At 44.1% G+C, this 19,928-nt stretch overlaps 1 protein-coding gene across 5 annotated transcripts in view; it reads right to left on the bottom strand.

Moving 5' to 3' along the window:
- Positions 1–19,928, bottom strand: part of abcc9 (ATP-binding cassette, sub-family C (CFTR/MRP), member 9) — a 189,636-nt gene that overhangs the window by 72,265 nt on the left and 97,443 nt on the right. For all 5 annotated transcript variants that reach the window (XM_048554004.2, XM_048554006.2, XM_048554003.2 and 2 more), the window contains 4 exons: positions 8,456–8,566; positions 5,764–5,836; positions 3,852–3,957; positions 1,185–1,223 (listed from right to left, as the gene is read on the bottom strand). In XM_048554004.2, coding sequence (XP_048409961.1) covers positions 1,185–1,223; positions 3,852–3,957; positions 5,764–5,836; positions 8,456–8,566 — 329 coding nt within the window. The remainder of the gene's footprint in view (positions 1–1,184; positions 1,224–3,851; positions 3,958–5,763; positions 5,837–8,455; positions 8,567–19,928) is intronic.

Raw genomic sequence — 19,928 nt, forward strand, 5'->3', positions numbered from 1 at the left:
AACTAAATTGGTCCCACCTGCCTATGCCTGCCCCTTTTCCCTCCCAACATTTCTTATTCATGTACTTATCTAAATGTCTTTTAAATATTGTAACTGTACCTGCATGCATACTTCCTCTGGAAGTTCATTTCACACACAAGCCACACTCTGTATAAAAGAATTGCTCCTTGTCTTTTTTAAAATCTTTCTCCTCTTATTTAAAAATATTTTCCGTAGTCTGGAAATTCCCCACCCTCAGGAAAAGATACCTGCCATTCACTTTATTCATACACCTCATGATGTTATAAACCTCTTTAAGGTTACCCCTCAACCTGCTACACTCCAGCTAAAAAAAAGTCCCAGCCTATCCAGCCTCTCCTTTATAACTCAAACCTCCCACTCCCAGTAACAACTTGGTAAATCTTTTCTGAGCCCCCCCTCCAGTTTAATAATATCCTTCTTTATAACTGGATGACCAGAATTGGACACAGTAATCCAGAAGAGGCCTCATCAACATCCTGTACGACCTCAGCATGCCGTCCCAAATCCTATACGCAAGGATCTGAGCAATGAAGAGTAGTGTGCTAAATGCCTTCTTGCACTCAACTGAAAATCAAAAATGCCTTAGTGTTAAGCAAGTGTAGGGCAGAAAATGGGAGCTTGCAGTTAAAGTGCAGGCCAGAAATGATTTGATCAAATGGAAGCACAGGTAGGTTTGAGGGTTGGGGGCTGGTTCTGCGTTGCCTGTGGGACCAGCATCAAGATCAAGGGAATCTTGAAATTTGGGAGGGAAATTGGAAAGCAGATTTTCACATGAATGGTAGTGCAAATCCAGGACACTCTACTTCAAAAGGCTCTGGGTGCTGAGGTACAATTGGAGCTTTGAAGGCTGAGATTATTAGACTTGTACTAGGTAAAAGTGTCAAAGTATATGCAGCAAAGGCTCATGCATGAAGGATGAGCAGTAAGTACCAGAAAAAGGGCAGGCACTTGTAGAACTGTATCTTAAAAGAAGGGAGCAGAGGAAATCTGGGGGGAACAATTGATTCCGAATACAGCAAATGTTCAGACAATAAAGTTAAGAAGAAAACAACATTCTTCAAAATAAAATGGTTCGAATAAATTGGATCAGTCACCATTCAGAACACTTAAAAACATTCTACCTGGGGAAAATTACGATGAAAATTAAATGTAGCTCAAAATACCTTAACGTTGCATCCTGGTTCATCTCATTTGCAGGCTCTCTGTAATTTACATCAAAAACAAAACAAAATAACTATCCACAAGATTAGACAACATTGGAAGAGACAATGACCATGAGCTCAGTTGCTGCTGATTATAATATTGAACATTAAAAGATTGATCATTTAGGTCATAAATTCTGCAGTAGTTTCCTGTACTTCAACTACATTTACAGAGTTAAAGATGCACTTTTTCGCCATGGAATGTTGTATTCAATTGACAGAACTTCAACAGAAATAAGCAAACATCCAGATTCTGATAGCATTCCATACAGCATTCAGTAATTTACTTTGCAGATGTGGCAACACATTACAATATCTAGCATTTCAACATCATTTTGTCATTGTTAACCCTCTATGACAATTCAACAATCCCCCTCCCTCCATAAGAACTCATTCAACAGAAAGACTACCAGGGTAGTCTATGCCGGCAAACCAATTATATTACCGAGAAACTTGCTTATGCTTGTACTAACATATGGTCACAGTTACCCTTCCTTCCACGTCCTGGAATCATAGAATTATTGAAAGCTTACTGTGCAGACAAAGGCCATTTGGCCTATCGAGTCTGCACAACCCTCTGGAGGGCAACCCATCCAAACTCACACCCCCACCCTACCCCTGTAACCCTGCATTTCCCATGACTAAATCCACCTAGCTTGCACATCCCTGACCACTATGGACAATTTAGCATGGCCAATGCACCATAACCTGCACATTGTTAAACCTGTCATCTGCACATGCTATTTATTTCAAATGCGCTGAAATCTATAGTGATGTGTTATAGAACTTGTGTTACCACTGGTCAAAGACAATCCTTTTGCATTTTTATGACAGCTTTAACAGAGAAATAACACTACAATGTTCTTTACAGATAAGCGAGCAGACCATGGACACAGAGCTAATAGAGGAGACGTGGAAGGTAAACAGGCCGAGATTAGGAGAGGGAATCTCTGAACTTAGAATTTAGGTGGCTTAAGGCACAACTGCTAATAATTGAATGTAGAACCAAGGAGCCCTGCAAAAATTGAAGCCAATGGGAATCAAGGGGAAAGGTCTCTGCTGGTTGGACACATACATAAAACAGTGGATGATGGTTACATTTGTTGGAGGTCAATCATCTCAATCCCAGGATATCATTGATGTGCTCCTCAGAGTATCGTCCTATTCCCAATCATATTTGGCTGTTTCATCAATGACCTTCCTTCTATTAAATGGTAAGAAGTGGGGATGATCACTTATGTTTGCACAGACTTTAGGTGCATTTGTAACTCCTTGTGTGCAGAAGCAGCCGATGTCTGCAAGCAACAAGACCTGGACAACATCCAGGATGATAAGTGGTCAGTAACAGTTATACCAGGCAATGACCATCTCCAACCAGAAAAAAAATCTAACCACTGCCCCTTGACCTTCAATAGTATTACCATTGCTGTACACCTCACTGTCAACATCCTATGGGTTACTACTGACCAAAACTGAACTCCATCAGCCACACAAAAAATTGTAGCTACAAGAGTCAGTCAGAGACTGGGAACTTTGAGGTGAGTAATGAACATCCTATAACCCCAAATCTGTCTACTATCTGCAAAGGAAAAGAAGTAAGTGTGATGGATTCTTCCCCTCATACCCGGACGAGTGCAGCTCTGACACTGTTCAAGAAGATTGATACCATCCAGGACAAAGTAATCCACTTCATCTGACACCCATCATGACCTTACATATTTGCTCCCTCCAAGACCGATGTGCAGTCCCAGCAGTACTTCCAAATCTTTGCCACATAGAACGACAGGGGCAGTAGAAGTATTTCTTTTCTGAGGTACACACCATCCTGACTTGGAACCACATCACTATTCCTTTGTTGCAACTGGTTCAACATTCTGCTACTCCCTTCATATTATTACAACCTACATCAGTTGGACTGCAACAGTTCAAGAATGCAGTTCACCACCAACTTCTCAGGGGGCATTTGAAATGGGGAAAAGTTGTTGGTTTTTCCAGTAATGCCCATATCCCATAAAAGAATTGATGTATCCTCCATCCACAAAGGTCAAGTCAAATGTATGCTGGAATACTTTCCACGTGCTTTGAAACTTGACAACTAGGGGGGAAAAAAGCAATGCATTTGATTGGCACCTCATCCTTAGTCTTGAATATTCCCTAGCTCCACACCACCATCAGTGGCAGCATGGTGAAATATCTACAAAATACACTGAGCAACTCACCAAGGTTCCTTTAATATCATCTTCCAAAGCCATAACTCTGTTACCTCAATGGACAAGAACAGGAGGAACAGCACCACCCTCAAATCCCCCAACAAGCCACGCATCATCCTGACCTGGATATATATTCTCATTCCTTCACTGTTGTAGGGCTAAAATTCTGGAACACTCTTCCCACCAGCACTGTGGATGCACTTACAACATCTGGATTGGAACGGTTCAAGGAGGAAGCCTACATCCTGAGGACAAATTTTAAAATATGACGCTGCAAATGAAAATGGGGATTCTGAAGAGGCAAGAAACAGAGGGATGGAGAGGATACCACACAGTGATGGCTGTCAGTCTACGTTTTGCAACAGGGAAATAAAATGAGTTGATCTCCCTCATCGTTGCTGACAATTATTTTACTTACTTGCTCCAGTAAACTTTCCCAGAAACTTTCAACATTTCTCCAAGGGTAGCAAGGAGAAGTGAAGATTTTCCACATCCCACTTGACCGACAATCATTGTTAGTTGACCTGGGAAGAAATTATAATCAAGGAACTGTTCATCACTCCTGTAGTGAGTAATCTGTCCCAAAACTTTTTTCCAGAAAGTTGCTTTGGGCAAAATGAGCAGTGTTGCAGAAACCTTAAAATAGCTTACTTTTTAATAAAGTTGGAAAAAAGTCAATCTAAGAGATGATGTAAATCAGGCCACTCAGAGTTCATAACACAGTCTTGATGTCATTAATCTATTCATATTCCCTTTCTTCTTCATGGTCATGTTCTTAACTGCAAGTTTTTTTTACTCAAAATTAAGGAGATGACTAAAATGTTATCATTGCACTTACTCTTAACCACCAACACAAGAGGTGCACAAAATGGAGAACTGAAAACAAGAGTGTAAGAACTCCACTCTCTAATCTAGTATTTAGGAAAATGTGGTTTTCTTATCAAATTAAGCTTTGCGTCAATTTAGATTTGAATCCTGCCAATGTTAGTTTGGAGACATTAAACATCAAACTTAGGTATTTCTTGAGTTGGGGATATCTTGTATCTTTCAGGACAATCTGCAAATTCCTTGTTCATCAAATCTGGGAAGGTCAAATGTTCTAATTAAATACAGTGATAGCTTGCATTGTAAAACAAATCCTAGTGCTTCATAGCACAGTTAACAAACAACATTTGGCATTGAGGAGATACAAGAACTCATGGGCTTAATAAGGAAAGGAGACGTGAAGAACATTTCCATGAGGAGAAAACAGTAGATAATACTGTCTTTGATTATGCCGCATACAAGGTGAATTGTGAGCACTAGTGGGAGGTCACCAAAAGTTAGAAGAGAAGAACAGAGAAAGCAGGAAACAGCAAAAACTAACTGGTGCTGCCACCAACTTGCAAGGAAATAATAGATCATAGAATATCAACAGTATGAAAACAGGCTCTTCGGCCCAACAAGTCCATGCCAACCCTCCGAGCATCCCACCCAGACCCATCCCCTATAACCTAATCTCGACATCCTGAACACTATGAGCAATTTAGCATGGACATCTACATAGCCTGCACAACTTTGGACTGCGGGAGGAAACCAGAGCACTGGGACGAAACCCACACATTTATGCGGAGAATGTGCAAACTCCACACAGACAGTCCCCTGATGGTGGAATTGAACTCAAGTTCCTGGCACTGTGAGGCAGCAGTGCTAACCACTGAGCTACCCCTAAATGGGGAGTGGAGAAAGGGGGTGGGTAGAGAGAGGGGTGAAATAGAGGGATGTGGAAGGAGAATCACAGAATCTCAACAGTGCAGAGAAGCCATTCAGCCCATTGAGCCTGCATCGACCCTCCAAACAACGTACCGATCAGATGCAGCCCTATTCTCATAACCCTGTATTTACAATGGCTAACTGCTGAGTCTGCACATCCTGGGACACTATGGGCAATTTAGCCTAGCGGATTCATCTAATCTGCACGTGTTTGGACTGTGGGAGGAAACTGGAGCAATGAATGGAAACCCACACAGACACAGGGAGGATGTGCAAACTCCACAGAGTCACCCGAGGGTGGGATGAATGTTGAAGTATAAATTCACAAAATGGCAGACTGTTATCAAACAATTTATAATGATGAGCTGAACAAATTACACATTTTATGCTTGAATATCATGGACTAGCATTAATACTCATCACCATTCCATTACCTGTGATTGTCATATTTCAATTAAACATCTGTCTGTTTTCAGCAACAGTACTTTGCATTTAACATAAAGCTTTAATAAAGCATTGCTTGTTGCACAAATCACAGATCAAGATTTCTCTCAACAACAGAGGTTGGTATGTTTTACCTGTTGGAATTCTGATGCTGATGTTAGAAAGAGTTGCCATGCCACTACCCCATGAAAAGGACCCATCAGTAACCTGCCATTGAGAAAATATTCTAAAGTGAGAAAAGTATTCCATTCAAACAGCATCAGCAAGTTATTTAGGAGTGTTTTATTTTCATTTATTTCCCTAAACATTTGAAATCATTTCACCTTTCCTCATCCTTCAAACTAAATGTATGATTTTGTACTGTGTTAAATTTTATTTGCATTTTTCTACTCACTCCACTGATTTACCTATCGTCTCCTGAAATCTGTTACTATTCCTCATTTTGTATTGCATTTCTGGCTGTAGTATCATCCACAAATATTGAAATTATGCTCTGTATACCACGTCCACAGCATTAATATAAATCAGAAATGGTTGTGTCCTGAATAGAGATCCATCAGCCCATCTTTAGTCTGAATAAAAAGAACTGTTCACTGTTTTTAGGTGTGGAGCTGGATGAACACAGCAGGCCAAGCAGCATTGGAGGAGCAGGAAAGCTGATGTTTCGGGTCGAGACCCTTCTTTGTAAGCATTTCTGTAGAAGGGTCTCGACCCAAAACGTCAGCTTTCCTGCTCCTAAGATGCTGCTTGGCCTGCTGCGTTCATTCAGCTCCACACCTTGTTATCTCAGATTCTCCAGCATCAGCAGTTCCTACTATCTCTGTTCACTATTTTTCATTACTTAACCAATTTTGTAACTATGCTGCCAATGTCCCATTAATGCTATGGTCTTTAATTTTGCTAATAAATCTGTTGTGTATTACTTTATCAAACATCTTTTTAAATGCTGGATCCACTCAACAATCACACAGCCACCTTCAAGAGCTTGATCCAGTTAGTCAAACATGAATTATCCTTAATAAATCTGTCCTGATATTAATTTATGATACTCTTTCAAAACAGCAATTAATTTTGATCCAGGTTGACATCTTTGAATGCCCCCCCACCTTCATGTTAAGCCACTTCTTCTGTAGTTAACAGGTTAGTCCTTCCTCTCCATATTTTGAGTCCTGCTGTATTACTTACAATCCTCCAGTTCACATCCTCATCATTCCTCATCGATTCAGGTCCAAGTGGAAAATTGTGACCAGAATCTAGGCAGTTTCCACTCTTACTTCCCTCAGTAACCTGAGCTGTGCTCGATCTAACTATTTTATTTTGATTACAGTAAATCTTTTTGCATTTTCCTTTTACCAGTTTGCCCCATCCAATTATGTATTTTATATATGTTATCTAATTTCACTACTACATCATCTTCACTGCTACATAGTGAGCATCCTCTGTTCTTGCTCTGCCAAATGCAAAGTACTTCATTTGTTGAGTCAGCCATGTCCACTGCATCTGCAAAAAGGACTCCATTTATGATCTCTGATTATAATCATAGAATCTCCAGCGTGTAGAAGCAAGTTGTTCAGCCCATCAAGTTCATAGTGACCCTCTAAAAACATCAGAACCAGACTCACGTCCCCTACCCTAACTCTGCAACCCTACATTTCTCATAGATAACCTACCCAGTCTGCACATTCTTGGACACTATGGGAAATTTAGCATGGCCAATCCACCTAATCCTGCACATCTTCAGGCTGTGGGAGGAAACTGGAGCACCTGGTTGAAACAGTCGCAGATATGGGAATAATGTGCAAACTCCATCCAGATAGTCATCTGAGAGTTAAATTAAGCCTACATCCCAGGCAGCCCCCCTCCTTGTCTCTTAACAACTGAAATATGTAAGAAAAATGTTCAAGTATCCTGTTAAGTGCTGATATTTCTCAAATTCTGTTTTTGCCCCTTTTATTCTCTCTTTTTAAAGATTTCCCTGTACTGGGCCATCTTCCTTCAATGTCTTGAAAACACTGTATTAAAGACAATAACTAAATGCTTGTTTAACACTATTTAGAGATCAATAATGAATTTTTCAGGGCCCAGTGTCACCAAGGCTAGTTCCTGGACAGAAATTACATGTTGCAAAGTTATAAACTGAAAAGATTGAGGAATCTAAAGTTAGTTCTGGGCTTGTGCTGGGCTTAGAGAGCTCAGTGAGGGTCTTACTGCTGTCTGGCAGTATGAGAAGGAGAAAAATTGTTAGCGTTTCTTTCCGAGATATGTCTGAGTAGTTTTTGTTTTATGGGAAAATGTGTGTATTTCTGCACTTGTGGTTTGTTGGCATGGATTTCTATATATTTTTTTCTGTGAATGAAAATAGGTGCCACCCTTCATTCAGTTTAAGTGCCATCTTTGTAACTGATGCCGACAGTGATGGCAAATATGGACAAACTGGCAGGTCCCGGATAAGGGTGGATGGTAAGTGGCAGGGCCTTTAAATGGAAAATCAGAACTTCCTCATCAGAGAATTAAATCTGGGGACAAATGCTTTTATCCTGGTATGAAAAAGATCTTTTAAAATAAGAGCCAGTTAATGTCCAAGGAATATTTTTCTTTGTTTGAGTTATAATTTTATTGAAGCGATTAAAGGCAGGAAATGAATACTCTTACACAATTTGACTTCTGTACTGGCTGTGGGAAAAGGCCAGTTCTAACTCATTTATGTGTCCAAAGTCATGTATAAGGCACAGCTCCTTCCCTTTCATTCCCATGTGCACAGAAAGACAGGGATTAGTCACATGAGAACCACAGCTGTACAGTAGGAAACAATTACAAGTTCCTGACCTTGACTGACACATCTTCTGTCTCTCTGGACCGAATGTACCTCCTCAGTGGTTGCTCAAAACCTTCCAGCTGGTCCTTCAGGGGCTGCCTCCTGTTGAAGGCCTTTGTGTGCTGCATTGTGAATAAAACATGGATAATTACATCAACAAAAAGCTCATCGAGTACATTTGATTAGATTTTATCCCACCATCAGAGCTTTGACTGTAACACTGAGCGCTTTCTGTCTCCGAAACAAGCAGAGAGAGTTGCTGGAGAAACTCAGCAGTTCTGGTAGCATCAGTGAAGAGAGAAACAGAGATAATGTTTCGAGTCAGGTCTGACTTCTTCAGAATTGAAGATCCGTTAACTTGGTTTCTCTCTCCACAGATGCTGCCAGAGTGGTTGAGTTTCTCCAGCATTCTCTGTGTTTGAGATTTCCAGCATCTGCATTATTTTGCATTTATTCTTGCTGTCTCCATCCTGTTTTCCATTTACAACCAGGGCAGATTTGCCTGAAAATTTGCATAGCCTGTATATCCCGACTTACCTTGATGGCCCAAAATGTTGACTTTCCTGCTTGTCAGATGCTGTCTGTCCTGCTATGTTTTTCCAGTTTCACATCAATTGACTTCTCCCTTGTATCCATTTGTCTGAATATTTTAACTTCTGGTTCAATCCTGAGACCACTACATCTATCTTTTTTTTTCCTATCTCTTCAAGTTTTCTTGAGAGTTTTACACTTCTCAAGTTTTCCCTCTTCAGTCACCCCCGCTTTCTGTTATCTAGTTATGACTGCTTTTACTCCTCCCCTCTCAGACGCTAACCCCTGCAACTTCTCATCCAAGCTCTATCATCAACCTTCCCCATTCCTGTGTCGTCCTACATTCCTGGGTTAGTAGATTTGACTTCCTATTGTATAAACCCACAACCTCCATCTGTGCCTCCCTTGCTGAAGGCCCCCGTTCATTTTGTTAAGCTGGAGGGGGTTCAGAAGAGATTTACCAGCATGCTGCCAAGACTGTAGGGTTTCACTTCTAAGGAGAGGCTGGGACATTTTTCACTGGGGCATATGATGTTGTGGGGTGACCTTACAAAGGTCTGTAAAATCATGGGGGGTATAGAAAAGGTTGAATGGCAGGTGTCTTTTCCCTCTGGTGCGAGATTTCAAGACTAGTGGCATATTTTTAAGGCGACAGGAGAAAAAATTGAAAAGGACATATGAGGGGAAGTTTATTTTTTACACAGCATGGTTCATGTGTGAAATGAACTTCCAGAGAAAGTGGTGGATGAGGGTACAGGTACAATGTTTAGATAAGTACATGGATAGAAATGTTCGGGGGTATATCGGCCAAGTGCAGGCAGGTAGGATTAGTTTAGCTTGTGATAATGGTCAGCATGGACCAGCTGGACTGAAGGGTCTGTTTCTGTGCTGTATGACTATCTCAAACTCCCTTCCAACTCTCTTGCCATTCTCTCCTGAGCCAGCACAACTGTTGCTGGCCAATCTTGCTAACCTCTGTCACCTACCTCCACTGGACATGTGAATGATGGGAACCAATCAATTCTGTCTGCAAACTCCTTTCAGAATATCCTTTTATAGAAGCTCCTGGCATCCATAAACCTGATGGTGAGCAACTGCAATGGAACCATGGCCTTGATGGAAACTTGGTTCAAGGATGGCAGTCCCTCAACCCTTCCTGAACCCCATTTGCTGAAAACATTGCCACAGCAGCTATAATTACAATCCATTTTCATCTTCCCCCTTTAGACCTTACCACCTTCTCTTCCTTTTGAACATCCCATCTTGTTCACCCCTTTCATCCCGAGACTTGACATCCTCATGCAATGACACCCGCCCAAGGGCCGTGCCAAATTTCTCACCGTGACATCTTCATTTCCCCTCAGGCTTTGCCGAGATACCTCTCATCATGACTGATTTCAAATTATTTAGCCCTCCCTTTTTTGAGTTAGAACAAAAAAAAACTTGTAGCCTGGTCTGCCATTTGATAAGTAATGTGGTCAGTTTGTGCAAGATGACGACATTCGGCCCATCGAGGCCCTTTGTAAAGCAATTCTCCTCTGTGTATCTCCCCTTTGTCCCGCCATTCTTTAAATATTTATCTAATTTCCTTTTGAAATCTTTGTGTCCCCTCTATTACCTTGCAGACAATGAGTTCTTCCTTTCAACCCTGTAATGATTGCAATGAGGTCATCCAGGTGGACTCTATAGAATAGGAGTTCCCTGACGGGGGGCTGTTAATCTGGTCCCATCATGGAGGCTTGGCTGACATGAAAGGATGAATGTCGGGGATACTGAGCCCCTGAATGACTACCTCAGTGAGAGACAGTGTCATTGTCAAAGGTTATGCATTTGTAAATGAAGGGTGATTGGAGATGAGATACTGGGCTCTCAGCAGTTATTTCGCCCCCAGCATCTCATGCCTAAAATCGTAAAATTATGTCCACTTCTCCTTACATCATCAGCTCTTAGGAACAGTGTTTCTTTGTCTTTCACATGTCTAATACTGTTGTAATCTTGTACAGCTCTATCAAATCTCCACACAATTTCCTTTACTCCAAAGGGAACAATCCCAGCTCCCTCAAATGAAGCTTGTGGTTAAAATCCTTCATCGCTGGAAACATTTTGGTCGATGTCTTCTACACTCTAAGGATCCTTGCTCACTGCACTTTCCCACGCAATTTCCACATTCTTCGATTCCATCCAAGTCTACCAATCTCTGACTTGAACGTACTCAATGATTAAGCATTTACAGTCCGCTGGGTGTACAGAATTCCAATGCCTCACAACCTTCTGAGTAAAATGAATGTCTCCTTCTCTTAGTCCTCTTTGACTGATTGATTCCTTATTTGGAGAATATGGGCAGAATTGCTCCATTTTCAGTTGAAGTGCTTTGTTGAGTGAGACGTGGAGAGTCAGTTTTTTTTTTCAGCTTAGGGCCACAGGAGGCCATGCCACCAGTCAAGCCAACCTCAACAGATTGCAGCCTGGGTCAATACTATGTCCTGACTGAAGACAGACCCTCAGCACCACAGGAAGAAACTCAATGAGCTGCTCAGGGAAATGCCGCAATCTTCGCGCTGCTATCTCATACTCATAGGGCTAGCACTCACTTCAACTGTGCCACTGCACATACATCTCACTAAGACTCAGGCAATACAACCCTCACTATTGCATACATCATGCTCACTTGTTCACTCTTACTGGTCACATTCTGCAAAATTACTAACTCTTCCTGTCCTCTGTACTTCCCACTCACTCAGCTGCTTGTGAGACACCGTTCAGTGCTATTCCATCCATCCTTCTTCCCTTCCTCTCTCACACAGACTGCTGTCTGAACAGTGTGCTGACTGACACACCTGTAATCAAAAGCTGCTTGCACATGATCTGAAGACCAACGGTGCCCACTAGGGGGACTGCAAGGATCTCTGGACTTTTGGAGAACCAAATGTCTGGCTCAGTGTGGCTTATCCCCTGAATTGCAATTGATGAAGCTCTTGACAGACTATAGTGGAACCCACTCATTGACTGTAGTTCCCCTTCACCTGACTAAGGAATAGTCCTCCTTCACACATGGCCACTTACTTGAATCTGATCCATGTGCCTGCCATGTAAAATGCTGGTGAATGCAGCAGATGGCACGTTGACATAGCATGGTGCCACTGTCCACCCCCCCTTGCCTGGTCAGTACTCCACATCATCTCAAGCTGCCTGCCTCTTCCTCTGAGTTAAATAGCAATCCACAAAGGCTGACAGCCCATAACTGAGCGCTAAGAGAGCAATTTGGCCCACACAAAGGCCAGCAGCCTGTACATAAGGGCTGAAGTCACTAAATGTGTGCTAAGAAAGCAAGTGAGATACACAGAGGCTGCTGGCAGCTTACAAACACAAGTGCTAAGGGCAGGAGAAGGCAACTCAACTGCTTAAGCCTGCTCCACCATTTCATATATTAGTAGCTAACCTCATCTTGGTCTCAGGTTGACTTTCCTGTCTGCTTCCCGTTCCCCTTTAACCCATTACTAATTATAAACCTTTCTCCTCCCCAAATGAATTCTGTATTCTTGGTATGCACTGTACTCTGGGATAGGGAATTCCACAGATTGACAACCCTCTGAGAGAAGTCATTCCTCCTCATTTCTGTTGTAAACCTGCCAACCTTAGCCGAAAACCCATTGCAAATTTCCCCACAAGGGGAACAAGCCCTCCACAATGACCTTGTCAATCCCCTTCAGCATCAAGATATCTCTGATATGCAAAATGAGTGAGTGCTGAGAAAGCAGACTAAAAGCCACAAGATGTGTTGTGTCTCCGAGTGTGAAGTGACCTGGTAGAGGCAAGGCATTGGTGAATCTAAGCAAAGTATTGAAAGTTGTGAGAAATAGTCCATGAGGCGGCATGTGGCGAGGCTGGCAATGTGCCAATGACAACTATATGATGAAGGATCGAGGACAATGGTGTCCAATACCAGGTAGGGACATTGCTGTGGAGAAACAAAGATTCCAAAGGTCAGAGAGTCATTGCAGGAACGTAGACTGGCGTTCCATGTCGGGACTGTACAGAAATCCTGATGCAGCCAAATACCAGGGAAATTGAGTGGGAAGTGGAAAATTTCCCTGTGCCTGGAACCCTTTGAAATAGTCCCCTTGAAGTCAGAGAATTCAGACAGAATTCACATAAGTTTGACGGTTACCCAGGAAAAGTTAAAAAGTTTAAAAACCTGCTCCAAATCCTCGTTACTATTAAACTGAAACAATGGCTCAGCACTGACCCCAAAATGACATTCCATCCAGTCCCTGGCATGCCCCGGATCTGTCACTTGCCCCCTGCCTCCCACAACATCATTAGACGCTTATTTTCAGATTTCACGAAATTCACATTTCACAATCTGCTGTGCCAGGCTTTGAACGCAGCTTTCCAGAACATTATCTGGGTCTCTGGATTAACAATCCACTGATAATACCATTAGACCGTTGCCTTCCGTGTGTTGAACTCAATGATGCAACTTATGACGGTATAAAACAAAGGCAAGGCCGACTATTTCCTGCCTTTGCTATTTTAGATTTCCAGCATCCAAAAGATTTTGCTTTTGTATAATCTGGCAGCTAGAGGATCCAGTCCAAGATACACTTGAAAGGCTAGGCTTGTGTCTGTTGCAGTTTAGAAGATTCAGGGGTGATTTGATTGAACCGTATAAAATCCAGAAGGATTTTGACAGGGAAGAGGAGGAGAGGATATTTCCACTAATGGGAGAATCCAGAACCAAGAATCATTCTTTAAAAATCAGGGATTTCCCATTTATAACAGATCTTAGTCCATTTTGTTTTTCCTCAAAGGATCGTGGGGGAATGGAACTGAAAGATGATGGAAGCAGAGTTGTTAAATATCTTTAACATTTAGGTATAGATTCCTGATAAGCAAGGGGTGAACGGTTATCAGCATGTGGATTTGAGATTACAATCAGATCAGGCAGTATAGCCTTGAGGGGCTGAATGGCCTACACCTGCTCCTGCTTCATATGTTCACGTCTTCCAGACTCTCCAAGTTGGGGGAAATAACATTTCAGCATCTATACTGTCAAGCTCTCCATGGACTTTAAATGCTTTAAAAAGATCACCTTTCGTTCTTCCAAACTTCAGAGAATGAAAGCATATGCCCCTCAATCTCTTTGCAGAACAAGTACTTCATTCCTGGAACCAACTTTGTAAACCCTTATAGGATGCCCTCCTAAGCATGCGTATCTTCCACGAGATAGGGGAGCTGAAACTGTGCACAGGGGTGGAGATAATGGGAACTTCGGATGCTGGAGAATCCGAGATAACAGACTGTGGGGCTGGATGAACACAGCAGGTCAAGCAGCATCTCAGGAGCACAAAAGCTGATGTTTTGGGCCCAGATCCTTCATCAGAAAAGGGGGAGGGGGAGAGGGTTCTGAAATAAACAGGGAGAGACGGGGAGGCAGATCAAAGATGGATAGAGAAGATAGGTGGAGGAGACAGACAAGTTAAAGAGGCGGGAATGGAGCCAGTAGAGGTGAGTGTAGGTGGGGAGGTAGGGAGGGGATGGGTCAGTCCGGGGAGGATGGACAGGTCAAGAGGCGGGATGACGTTAGTAGGTAGGAAATGGGGGCGTGGCTTGAGATGGGAGGAGGGGATAGGTGAGAGGAAGGACAGGTGAGGGAAGCTGGGCTAGTTTTGCGATGCAGTGGGGGAAGGGGAGATTTTGAAATTGTGAAATCCACATTGATACCATTGGGCTACAGGGTTGCCAAGCAGAATATGAGTTGCTGTTCCTGCAACCTTCGGGTGGCATCACTGTGGCACTGCAGGAGGCCCAGGATGGACGTGTCATCTAAGGAATGGGAGGGGGAGTTGAAATGGTTCACGACTGGGAGGTGCAGTTGTTTATTGCGAACCGAGTGTAGGTGTTCTACAAAGCGGTCCCCAAGCCTCCGCTTGGTTTCCCTGATGGAGAGGAAGCCACACCGGGTACAGTGGATGCAGTATACCACATTGGCAGATGTGCAGGTGAACATCTGCTTAATATGGAAAGTCATCTTGGGCCTGGGATAGGGGTGAGGGAGGAGGTGTGGGGGCAAGTGTAGCACTTCCTGCGGTTGCAGGGGAAAGTGCCAGGTGTGGTGGGGTTGGAGGGGAGTGTGGAGCGGACAAGGGAGTCCCGGAGAGAGTGATCTCTCTGGAAACCAGATAAGGGTGGGAATGGAAAAATGTCTTTAGTGGTGGGGTCGGATTGCAGATGGAGGAAGTGTCGGAGGATGATGCGTTGTATCCGGAGGTTGGTGGAGTGGTATGTGAGGACGAGGGGGATTCTCTTAGGGCGGTTATGGCGGGGGCGGGGTGTGAGGGATGTGTTGCAGGAAATGCAGGAGACCCAGTCAAGGGCGTTCTCAACCACTGTGGGGGGCAAGTTGCGGTCCTTGAAAAACAAGGACATCTTAGGTGCACGGGAGTGGAATGCCTCATCCTGGGAACAGATGCGGCAGAGGCGAAGGAATTGGGAATAGGGGATGGAATTTTTGCACAAGGGTGGGTGGGAGGAGGTGTATTCTAGGTAGCTGTGGGAGTCGGTGGGCTTGAAATGGATATCGATTTCTAGGTGGTTGCCTGAGATGGAGACAGAGAGCTCAAGGAAGGTGAGGGATGTGCTGGAGATAGCCCAGGTGAACATGAGGTTGGGGTAGAAGGTGTTGGTGAAGTGGATGAACTGTTCGAGCTCCTCGTAGGAGCATGAGGCGGCACCGATACAGTCATCAATGTAACGGAGGAAGAGGTGGGGTTTAGGGCCTGTCGGTACGGAAGAGGGATTGTTCGATGTAACCTACAAAGAGGCAGGCATAGCTTGGACCCATGCGGGTGCTCATGGCCACCCTTTTGTCTGTAGGAAGTGGGAAGAATCGAAAGTAGTTGTTGAGGGTGAGGACGAGTTCAGCTAGGCGAATGAGCCTGTCAGTGGGGGGGCATTGGTCAGGCCTGCAAGACAGGAAGAAGTAGAGGGCCTTAAGGCCATCTGCATGGGTAACACAGGTGTACAGGGACTGGACGTCCATGGTGAAAATGTGGTGTTGGGGACCGGGGAATTGGAAGTTCTGGAGGAGGTGGAGGGTGTGGGTGGTGTCACGGACGTAGGTAGGGAGTTCCTGGACCAAGGGGGAGAAAACGGAGTCCAGATAGGTGGAGATGAGTTTGGTGGGGCAGGAACAGGCTGAGACAATGGGTCGACCAGGGCAGGAGGGTTTGTGGATTTTGGGAAGGAAATAGAAATGGGCCGTACGGGGTTGGGGAACAATGAGGTTGGAGGCTGTGGATAGGAGGTCACCCTGAGGTGATGAGGTTATGGATGGTTGGGAGATGATGGTTTGGTGCTCGGGGGTGGGGTCCTGATCCAGGGAGCGGTAGGAGGAAGTGCCAGAGAGTTGGTGTCTGGCCTCAGCGATGTAGAGGTCAGTCTGCCTTACTACAACTGCGTCTCCCTTGTCTGCAGGTTTTATGGTGAGGTTGGGATTGGAGCAGATGGAGCGAAGGGCTGCACGTTCCACAGGGGAGAGGTGGGAGTTGGTGAGAGGGGTGGAGATGTTGAGGCGGATGATGTCTCCACGGTAGTTGGAGATGAAGAAGTCGAGGGAGGGTAGGAGGCTTGGGGGTGGCGTCCAGGAGGAGGGCTTGTGTTGGAGGCGGGTGAAGGGGTCAATGGAGGGAGGGTTAGGGTCCCGGTTAAAGAAGTAAGCGTGGAGGCGGAGGCGGCAGTAAAACTGCTCGACATGCAAACGTGACTGGTATTTGTTGATGTGTGGGTGGAGGGGGACAAAAGGTGAACCCCTTGCTGAGGACTGACCGTTCGTCCTCAATCAGGGGGAGATCTGGGGGGATGGTGAAGACTCGGCAGGGCTCAGTGTGGCTGTCTCCTCTGCAGCTGCTGGCTGTGGAGTCTTGTCAAAGCTCCATATTATTTAAGCAAGATTTCCAGTCTCCATGCAATAAAGGCTTAAAGTACACTTGCTTCCCTATTTGTTTGTTGTAGCTGCCAGTTGCTCATTTTCGGTAATTTCTGTACACAGACCGCAAAATCTTTCTCACCATCAACATTTATTCTCTTAAAAATACTTTTCCTTTCCATCTTTCCTATAAAACAACAGTCTCGCATGCCCCAATGTTAGACACTGTCTACTACCCTCTTCATCTCTCTACTCTCCTACTTGTGTTGCAATCACAACTTACATTCCCAAGTAACTTGGTATAAACAGTAAACATGGATCTCTTAGATCCTTCATCTAAGTCATCGATGCAGATTGCAAATAGCTGAATTGTAGAATCCTTACAGTGTGGAAGCAGTGTGGAACCCGTTGGCCCATTGAGTCCACACAAACCTCCCCAGAGAGCATCCCATCCAGACGAACTCCCATTAACCTACCCCTGCATTTCCCACAGCTAACCCACCTAACCATTGCAGACACGGGGAGAATGTGCAAACTCCACACAATTAGTTGCCCGAGGGGTGGGACTGAATCTGTGTCCCTGATACTGTGAGGCAGCAGTGCTAACCACTGTGCCATACCTAATCAAAGCACTGATTCTTGAAGCACTTACAGTTACATTTCTGAAAACAACCTGTTTCAGCCAACTTGGACTCTCTGTCTCAGTTGCAAATAAGGCCCTTTCGACCATTTCCTTTGCTGCTGATATACTCTTTTGCCTTTTGAATCCCTCCCCCACCAACTTCTCCCCCAACTTCTCCCTCCAGTGAAGACTCTTGTCCAGGTCAGTTAAAATAGAACTTCCAAACTCCCAACAGCCTGATCTTCAATGTCTTTGCTACACAGTGTGCAAGCATAGTCCCTAGCTTCTTGTCACCTCTCTAATTTTAATTCTCCCCTTGGAAAATATTTACAGATGGAGTGTAACGTGGTGAAATGTGATTCACACTGTAGGAAGAACAGTCGGACAACTTGCACTATTCAGCTCCGTCTTGTCCACTCGGTTAATCCATTGGAGTCTCTTTTCTGTTTCCACCTATGACATATTGTGGCACTTAACATAGCGACTGTGGACTTGCATACAAGGCACTCCATTCTTTCATCCAAGTCATTTATAAGTATAGTAAAAATCAGAAGCCCCAGTACAGGCCCCTGTAGGACACAGTTAATTACACTGCACTGACAGAAGTATCTATTAATTAGCTGCACTGTTAGAGTCCTCCCAGCTAGCCATTCCCTACTTACACTAAAAAGTTGCTTCAAAATCCCTGGGCTTCTATTTTTGCCCTCCCCCCCTAATAATACGTTGGTAATTAGGCTTTTAATAAAATCATACATCAGTTGGTCGCTATGTAACCAAGTTAGATGTCAAACAAAGTGCCAGATTTTTGATGTCTCGCGAATAACATTTGGATGACCTCACTGTCTCAAGTTTAGTGAAAACTGAATTTATAGCCTGATGGTTTGCCATTTTTTAACATTAGGCCAACATTTCATGGACTGTTAACCCACTGTAGTAGCGGGGTTCAACAAGAACGAGAGGATCTTCTCATAACTAAATCAGTGGGAAGGGATTTACGGTTAACCAAAAAAAATTGCAATTATGTGTTGTGTAAGATTATTAGATTTTGGGATTGTAAATTCACTTTTGGGTATATGAAGGTGTCCTGTAACCTGCCCTATGATCTGACTGATGGTAAGTTTGAGTAGACCCCACCGTCCTCCCACCCCAAGCCGCACCCCCAGCTACCTACTAACCTCGTCCCACCTCCTTGACCTGTCCGTCTTCCCTGGACTGACCTATCCCCTCCCTACCTCCCCACCTATACTCTCTCCACCTATCTTCTTTTCTCTCCATCTTCGGTCCGCCTCCCCCTCTCTCCCTATTTATTCCAGTTCCCTCTCTCCATCCCCCTCTCTGATGAAGGGTCTAGGCCCGAAACGTCAGCTTTTGTGCTTCTGAGATGCTGCTTGGCCTGCTGTGTTCATCCAGCCTCACATTTTATCTTGGAATTCTCCAGCATCTGCAGTTCCCATTATCTCTGTAAGTTTGAGTAGTTTGATTGTTAGAATCAAAGAAGAGCTTACATTATGTTCCTGAGAAAAAGATACAAAGTATTTGAGCCTGGAGATGTTGGGAGCAGTCTCTGAGTTCGCAATGAATAGATGCCAGCCCGGATTTTCACTCCTGAGGTGGGAAATTTTTCAACTTACTTTACCCAACCGATAAAAGAGGTGCCCCGATTTCCATAATCATCATTCTGGGAGGGTGGGTACATGCTAGAGTCAGATCCCATAATCCTGCCATACACAGTTGGGAGGAGGACACAGAGGTCACTAATTATCAGTGACAACAGGTTAAAAGGCTCATCTGACACTCTTCTTAGACCATAAGACCATAAGACATAGGAGTGGAAGTAAGGCCATTCGGCCCATCAAGTCCACTCTGCCATTTAAATCATGGCTGATGGGCATTTCAACTCCACTTCCCTGCACTCTCCCCGTAGCCCTTGATTCCTTCTGAGATCAAGAATTTGTCGATCTCTGCCTTGAAGGCATCCAACATCCCAACTTCCACTGCACTCTGCGGGAATGAATTCCACAAACCCACCACTCTCTGGCTGAAGAAATGTCGTCTCATTTCAGTTTTAAATTTACCCCCTCTAATTTTAAGGCTGTGCCCACGGGTCCTAGTCTCCCCGCCTAACGGAGACAACTTCCTAGCATCCACCCCTTCTAAGCCATACGTTATCTTGTAAGTTTCTATTAGATCTCCCCTCAACCTACTAAACTCTAATGAGTGCAATCCCAGGATCCTTAGCCATTCATCATACGTTAAACTTAACATTCCACGGATCATCCGTGTGAATCTCCGTTGGACACGCTCCAGGGCTAGTATGTCCTTCCCGAGGTGTGGGGCCCAAAATTGGACACAGTATTCTAAATGGGGCCTAACTAGAGCCTTATAAAGCCTCAGAAGAACATTA

Source organism: Stegostoma tigrinum, chromosome 25 (genome assembly GCF_030684315.1).
Source record: "Stegostoma tigrinum isolate sSteTig4 chromosome 25, sSteTig4.hap1, whole genome shotgun sequence".
NCBI classification, from domain to species: Eukaryota; Metazoa; Chordata; class Chondrichthyes; order Orectolobiformes; family Stegostomatidae; genus Stegostoma; species Stegostoma tigrinum.